At 41.1% G+C, this 8417-nt stretch overlaps 1 protein-coding gene across 2 annotated transcripts; it reads right to left on the bottom strand.

Annotated features, from left to right (window-relative positions):
- Positions 1-1487: 1487 nt before the first annotated feature.
- On the bottom strand, positions 1488-6225 carry slc25a47b (solute carrier family 25 member 47b). Of its 2 annotated transcripts, XM_036542932.1 has the most exons (6): positions 5927-6225; positions 3200-3243; positions 3029-3100; positions 2757-2939; positions 1924-2188; positions 1488-1790 (listed from the first exon to the last, which is right to left on the bottom strand). In XM_036542932.1, the coding sequence occupies exons 1-6, from the start codon at positions 5961-5963 to the stop codon at positions 1513-1515; spliced, it is 879 nt and encodes a 292-aa protein (XP_036398825.1). In that variant the 5' UTR covers positions 5964-6225; the 3' UTR covers positions 1488-1512. The 2 variants fall into 2 exon arrangements, with proteins under 2 accessions (XP_036398825.1, XP_036398826.1); XM_036542933.1 differs by lacking the exons at positions 3029-3100; positions 3200-3243; positions 5927-6225 and having other exon boundaries at positions 1924-2181; positions 2757-2825.
- Positions 6226-8417: the final 2192 nt, after the last annotated feature.

Raw genomic sequence — 8417 nt, 5'->3', positions numbered from 1 at the left:
CACAGCTCAGGTTGTTGCAGAAATGTCTCACCTCAGGCATAGGCCTACAGGTAAGGCAGGTCAGTGGAAACATGGTTAGTGGAAGCATTTCCAGTTCCAGTCTATTGTAATAGCTACAAGCTACAAATGTAACATAGTTCTACCATGATTCCCTTTTCAGAAGTCACTGAGATGATTGGTCTCCCATCACACAGACTGAGAACTGTGCTTGTGGCAAGGAGGACGTTGCAGCATTCATGGGCTCAGTTCACTGCAGTGGGCATTGAAAGCCACCGATAAAAGAATAGGTTGTGCAATTGGATGCCTATTCCTGGAACAAACGTCTTCAGGTATTCCCTACTTGTGATATAACGACAAGCAGATTTAACAAAGCTAAAATTTTTCTGCACCTGTGGGCATGTCAGTTTTACCATTCAAATTGACCTGTACACTAGAACTTAGTTTAGGTGGAATTAGGTCAATGCTTGATATAAATGGGTCAGTACTAATCAATTCCAATTTATACTAACATGACTGTACTACTGCAACCAAACACTATTGCAACCAAAAAAAAAAAAAAAAACTGAAACGTATAAAAGCAACACAAAATACTGTCCTCTGAATTTGTTTCCTGTGATGACTTCTGAAATGTCTGAGCAATGAGTGCTAAAAATAAACCCCTCTGCATTACTTCAAGTGGAAGTGTTTTTTTGAAATTTCCCTTTCTAACATGCAAACCAAATAGTGTAATTTGTTCCTGTGATTCTTAGCAGCTGGAATGACAGAAAAAATTCTGCTGAAGTAAACATATTCACCATTAGAAACATTACAAGAAGCTGGCCGGAGGACACCTGTGGTCTTCAGCTATCTAGGCAGCTTCATGCAATTGGCAAATCAGCAAGTCAATTAATAGAACTATTAACATAGAAGGACCTATAGGCAGGCATGTGCCCACTGCACAGGGCTGGAGGACAGGGTGCTAGGGGGGCTCAAGCCCCAGCCCTTTTGGTCAAGTCAAAAGTGCCCTGTCCTGCCCAATCAAACATTGCTAAGGTATGCTTTAAGCCACTGTCCTCCGGAAAGTTTGTGCCTGGCCCTGCCTACAGGAAGTATCGGATATGTTTTATTTGTGTAACTGGATAACCAGCTCCTGTTGATATCATTAGCTAGTAGCTTGCTAGCAAGCTAAATAATTGTGCTCTGCAGATCAGAGAGAAAGTGTCAAAATTAAGAAATTTGTTTACCTTTCCATTCTTGTCTGAAATTGATTAAAGTATTGAAACACCATTTTTTAGATCAAGAGTCATCCATGGTTTGAACATTCACAAAGTCCCAACCCTACTTGCAATTACCAGTTGATGAAGTTAATTAGGTAGTTGTTTTGTTAGCAATTAATTAGTTGTATCTGACAAGGCTGCCAGGAACCCAGTCTTGCTCCTACCATCAAGTATTGATTGCTTGATCCATTACAGACAGGCGTCTCCTCCAAGCCTTTATACAGAGCGCCCTGTAATCAGGTCATTGGCTGACGTTCTAGGGTGACTGCTTAAGGATGCGCACCACCAGCTCGTATGTGGCAAACACCGCCATGTTGACAGGGAAGGCGCGCATGCAGTTGAGCCCCAGGCCCTTGAAGAAGACCCCGGGGCCCTCCTTGCGCAGGCTCTCGGTGATGCAGTGTGCGAAGCCCCTGTACCTCCTCTTCCCCATCCCATCCACCTGCAGCCGGGCCTTAATCACATCCATGGGTGTCCCGATGGTCCAGCCACACATCCCTGAGAATCCACCAGCTAGCAGAATCACCATCCACCCTGGAGGATGGCACACACACACATATATACACGTGCACATACACATGCACGCATACACAACTTTTCAACTCGCTTGGACTTGGTCATGTTTCTAGCTTAGTTCCTTCTTATGAGGATCTGACCATCATCTTACCTGGCTGCTTCTGTCCGGCTGGTGTTAGCTGTTCACAGATGACATTGTAAGTCAGGAAGTAGGTTGCAAAGGAGGCACCATCGCGGAGAGCTAAGGCATTGGCACCCTTGTACAGGCCCAGCACACCCTCCTCACGGGCGATGGTCAGCAGGCAGTGCACAGGCCCACGGTATTTGGGCCTGGACTGTGAGGTGGAGCTCAGATAGGGCTCTGTCTGGCATTGAAGGCGAACCTTCACAATGTCGGCTGGGGACATCACTGATACCTGAGGAGAATAAAAACAAACACGAGCCATGACCTCCATGCTCTGTATACTCTGTTGGTCAAGGCCTGCAAAATAAGTGGGTAGGGCTTCCTCAACATTTTAATTGTTCTTTCTCAGTTCCTTCAGCTGTGTGCCCTGACCTTGTTCAATATCCTCCTGAGCAAAACAACATGGAGTGCTTTGTGAAAACAGGATATAAAAAGGATGATCTAATCAGCCTCAACAGTCGCACACCCTGTTTAGTCTACACAGTAACCAGGAATGTATTCGAATCACCACAATTCAATTCACATTATCTGTGAGTTAGTGAAAAAGGCTGATATACAGGAGATCTAACTAAGAAAAATTATGAAATCCGCTTGTTTCTCTTCACACAACTGAAGGTCTTAGGTGTTGACGTGTACCTACAAAATATTTTTCCCTTATGGAGAAATATTAAGGAATCATATCATTCTAAAAAAATGAATAAATGTAACCTTTGTGCAGTATCTCCCTTTGAGAATAAGCATGGGGTAACTATCTGTGCATGCTAATTAGATTAGGATCATGCTGAAAGTGTCCCCAGCACCTGAGCTACCCCTCCCGCTAATCCTGAGAGGAGGATGTCCAGTTTGGCGGGTGGGGCGTCCGGGCTCCCACCGTGCAGCTGACGCAGGCCCTGCAGGCAGTTCCTGTAGGTGCCAAACACCACAGAGGAGCTGATGGAGACGGTGGTGACCGGCATGGACATCCCCTTGTAGAACCCGTTCACCTGCCGGAGGTCAGAGTGTTAGGACTGTGCCACTAAAGTGAGCCCAGCTGCTGTGCCATGTTTGTTTTGCCCATCGCCAAGGTGCTCACCCCTTCTGTTTTCCAGGTGCTATGAATGCATTGCCAAACACCTGTGTACTTCCTTTGGGTCTGTATTCTCACCTACAAGTATGATAAAAGTACCAAATGACTACATCTTCATCCAAACATAGACACATGCAGATGGATATAAACACATTTGGAATGTATATGTATCTGTACCTTAACTGTATCCAGAGGGTACCCCACAGCCACTCCAATGGCTCCTGTGAAAAACAGACAAAAGACAAAAAATGGAACCACAGTCCCGAGCCCTGCTCTCCTGCAGACAAGTGGCCTCAATCTCCTTTAAACCAGGTCCATCTCACTACCATGACAACATACATTCTCATGCACACTTTCTCTAGGCCAAAGAACATTCTCTATGGTTGGCATGTTTCAGTTTCCAGGCCTCATCCTGAGCCCTGGCTCCACTGGGACATGTGAAATTCAGCACCAGACCACCCACTTTTCAAGAAACTGCTGGCCCAACTCAGTCACCCATAGTTGTTCAAGGCCACATTGGTGATAGTGCAGTTTAAGTTCATCTGCTTGTTTCTCCTCCAAAGATGAAGATATGCTTCAGTAAACAAAAATAATGTTTAGCATGTGTTTAGCCCTTAGTGAAGGCCAAAGAGGATATAACATTTCCCAGCAAGTCTTATCGAAGTGAGAGATGAAAATGCCATAAGGCCATACAGTTATGGAAAGAGCAATGTTAATATGTTCAGGCTTACAACACATCATTAGCTATGAATCCAGAATCAAGGATATCTACCTGCTGCGGGTTACAAATTTCAGATATAGTTTCAGATATAAAGACCTCCAGCACCATTAGATTTCATAGGGTGGGATTTTTCCAGCTGCTCTCTTTAATCCCAGAGATGGGACCATCTGTTATCAGTCCTGATGTGAATGATTTCCCCCGCACTGGATATTGTTTGTTTTCTCTACATATGCCCTATTCTCATATTGTTGTATTGCTGGTGTTTGAGCTGTAGCAAATGAGAGAATTTGAAACAAGAGATGATGTGACCTAACTGTCAGGGCTAAGGAGACATTTTGTGAATAGCTGTCTCTCGTAGGCCACATCATAGGAGTTAACAACCCTGTACAGTATCTTAGAGAACCAAAATAAGAAATCTAGGATGAACTGAAACTGAAATGGTAGCAATATTTATGCTTGCTGATGATAATCCAGACATTATTACCACACTGTAGCTCACTCTACATCATCCTTGCTACCACAACATTGTATGGAGATTGAAAGTCAGAACATATTTTCATATGTGTGATGTATATCAAAAATATTTAGTTATCTGGATTGATGTTGGTTAGTCCATTCTGCAAACACTTTTAAACAGTTTTGCTTGTACCACTGATATTTTAGGGATCAAAAGTATGCTAAAGAGTAAAGAAATTGATTTCTGTTTCTGATTCATTGCTGAGTAATGCAATATGGCACAGACTGGTCAGCTGGGCATGGTTTTACAGGTCTAAGCAACATGGGACATTCCCTGTGAAAAAAGAGCTGAAATTTGTCAAAAAAATTCCTTAGGAGGAACGAAAAAGAAACATCTAAGATATGACACAGAATGCCCCACACTTTGGTTAAACCAATAAAACCATTATCAGCTGATCAATTTGCCCCAAAGTGCATTACTTAGCAATTGTAGGTGAATCAGAAACAGGAATCCACTCTTTACCAAGCATTTGCAGAGATGATACTCCATTAAAGTATCTGTGGCACAAAGCAAAGTTAAATGGCAGGGGTTGGCATGAGTTAGCTAACACACTAAACCAAATCATTCCAGATAATTAAATATGTTTATTAGATAAGGATTAAGGATTAACATAACTAGATGTACCATGTATAGATCAGAAGTTACAGCGCTTTAGAGGAGGCATGTATAGGCCTAAAGGGTCAGAAAAATGCATACTTTAGTCACACTGTTCTTAGTAATTGTTTTTGATACGAGTGTTTAATGTAAACCTTTCTTCTTTCATATAAATCTAAGACGTCATTGACACTTTTGCCCTGTTTGCGCAGATCAATAATATGTCAGACTACGACAGTATTTAGAAAACGAGTTTCTACAAATACAACCTACAACGAGTTTCAAAGATGATTTAAAATGAACCATTATTTTTCATGTTTGTACAACTGTTTGTTTTGTTTGCAAAGTATTTAGAAACATTTCCAGTGTTCTCATATTTCTCATTTGCATTCTTTTTACATCCACTGAGAGTGCCATTCTGGTCAGCTCTTTTCGGGCGATTTACTTTAAGTGCTTTCTTCTAGGTTTTCGAAAATAAACAGGAATGCAGCATCTTAAACATTTCTGAGGTGTATACCTGAGGACATCCAAACAACGGTTTTGGTAAAACCACTATTGATTTTCTCCATATCTAGAAATGGACAAATCATCGTCGTCATCATGGACTACCTATTGCACAAAATGAAATTTCAACCCAAAACGGATCTTCGTCGGTATAAAATTAAAAAAAAAAACATCGACACATGAGACAGACTGCGACAAAAACATACGAGATTGCATTGTCAGATAACATCTGATTGAAGTTGCCGAGGTTAACATTTCAGCTGCAGCTCGCTATGGGCAGAACGACCCGATTTGGTTTCGTATTAGGTGTGGACTACAACACAACAACGAATGTTAACTGGTGAATGTATCGTCTGAACCCTTGTCAAATGGGTTGTTGTGCTGTTTCCGCGATGGTTATGTATAATGTAAAACACACGAACAGTTTATGTTGTGTATCCCGTGGATCGATGACCTCATTTTTTCTGTCGGGTTGACAGCACAACGACTTTGAACGAAATGGTGACAAGATCAGCTGCAACAAATTATACACGGCGTAGAATGAATAGCCTATAAAGCGGATTTTTACCTCCAACCGACCCGGCTATGAAATCAGCAAAATGCATCCTTCTTCTTTCCGAAGTTGACTCAAGTTGATATGAATGAACTAGCTAGCTAGGTCTAGCTAACAAAAATGAACGCTGATCTTGGATTGATGAGAGGGCTTCTAGTTGTGTTAGCAGGTCTGTTGTTTTTAGTTAATCTTGTCATTTCAGTTACAGTTTCTGATATTACTTAAGGTCAATTTTAGCTGCAAAAGCCAACACTTTCATTTACAATGCCATTCTACCACACGCGACAAGGAAAATGGAATGTCACAAATTCTAAAAACGAATGCACCCGAGTACTGCCGATTCTGCCGAGTTCATCTGCAAAGACCACCTACCGGCCACAATCCGGAATCGCTTGTCACTAAAGCTGCCTAACTGTGCTGTGATATCAACGGATATTAACCCAGATTTAGGCTTTTTTTTTCATTTTGACTGCGGTAAATGCTGGGTGAAGTGTATTTAGGGTGAAGTGGTGGGTTACTTTTCCCTTGAAAGAAACTGGGAGAGATTTTGTTTTGACTTTCTAATCTAATACGTACCATAAATATGAGAAGAGATGAGAATGGCCTATTATCATTAAATTTCTGATGTTTTTATGCCGCTTGTACGCGCTCTTATCAGCAAGGCACCGGATTTAGGCAGCGCTGATGACGCAAGAACATCTTCGTAAATCTCTTGAAATTATAACATAGGCCTACTTTTAAAATGATTAAGAGAACATTTTTTGGTTTATATATGGGATGGAATGGGATATGTAGGAAGCTGCAATCAGCAGCAGCAGCTTTTGCTCACATATGAATGGCCTATATTTACATCCATAAGGTGATGATATTGTAATGACGAATGTCGCTGAAGACAAACGGGTTCACAGACAACGTTGTGCTTTTATTTGGATACGGAACACAAAACAAGGGCTGCTGTCGGCCACAGCCCACGCCAACCAAGTACCGAACGATCCGCAGGGTAGCTCACTAACTTGCACCAACACCAAAAGTGAGACAGTCAAGAACGTGATAAACCCCCCAATTTAATATCCCAGCAGCCCCCAGTAAAAAGGGGCGGGGTCACATTATACTGCCCTGGGTCATTACAATATCATGTCATGGCACGGTTTGCTCTTTTTCCTACAGTGAATAAACAAAAGATTATACTCAGACAAAATACATTCGATGGATGATCTTATCCTTACATTTGCAGTGTCTGCTTTATAGTTAAGAGATTTCACTAGGTATGTGCAACTAATTTGACTTTTTACTTAGTTTAGAAGATAATTATGGAAAATATGTGGTGAAAGTTTAAAGGCTAAACCATGTTTAGATTTTAGCTGAATCTATTTGCTGATATTGTAACATATGGATGTAAACTATCAAATTATATTCATGCATTCAGTAGCCAAAACTATCTCAGCATTTACGCACAATACAGACACCAGCTGATTACCCACTCCTGCTGTAAACTCAAAGTCCAGTGTGGTCACAGACTGATTTTACTAGGGAACCAGAATAGGGAAAGTAATAACAATAATGGCATTAGTGCAGGATTTAACTCTACAAAAGCATGGCATCAATTCACATTAGTGCATGCATTACAACCCTGAGGTGCTCTCACCAAAGGCTAACAATACTATCAGTATAATGTGTGTTCATTTTTAATGGCAGAGATGCGTTTAATTTTATATTTTCACCTCACTGCTCTTTACTCATGACAATCTGGACAGGTATACTTGACAAAGAGGATCTCCATGGAAACATCTTATTGCTCCATTGTGTATTGTTTTCAGAAGTGGCTTTAGAGTGTAGGGCACTAAATGTAACATGAAACTTCTGGGTTTTTTGCAACTTCTGCGTCTGTTTTTTTCCCCTGAAACTTACTTTTTAAATTCATCTGTTGATTTAAAAATGTGGCATTTTTATTATTTTTTAAAATTCACTGAATCTTAATGTATGTGCCTATAAATACATATGTAATCCCAAACGTGTGTTCTAACATACATATTTCTAAAATGTCACTGTTGAAATGATGATACATTTTTCTCTGCAGTTCATCTATTTCAATATGTCTAGTTTGGCTTTGTTGTAAGGAACTTAACAGGTCTTCGTGGGAAAAAAAACATCATTACAGTAAAATGTGTTAATTTACCAGTCTAAATACTAAACAGAAAAAAATCTCAGAATTTTTCAATGCCTGATTACACACATTACTTAGTTACAGGACCCATTTTTACTCTATGTTTGGTACGCCTCAGTCCAACTGCGTGTTGACACATGTACTGTATATTGGCGTTCCATTCCGTCCACTTCAACTGGCACGAGTTGACATGATTTCATCAATGGTCACGACAACGCTAAAGCGATGCATTCACTACGTCTGCGCAAGCTATGCAAGAACCAATGAATTCAAGGGGCGGACTCTAGGTGGGGGAGTTGTCTTCGTCATGAACATACGATTGGACTGGTACTTCCTCCAAAC

The sequence above is a fragment of the Megalops cyprinoides genome, chromosome 12, assembly GCF_013368585.1.
Source record: "Megalops cyprinoides isolate fMegCyp1 chromosome 12, fMegCyp1.pri, whole genome shotgun sequence".
NCBI classification, from domain to species: domain Eukaryota; kingdom Metazoa; phylum Chordata; class Actinopteri; order Elopiformes; family Megalopidae; genus Megalops; species Megalops cyprinoides.
Note: the sequence above shows the minus strand (reverse complement) of the source record. Positions and strands in the feature narration are given on the sequence as shown.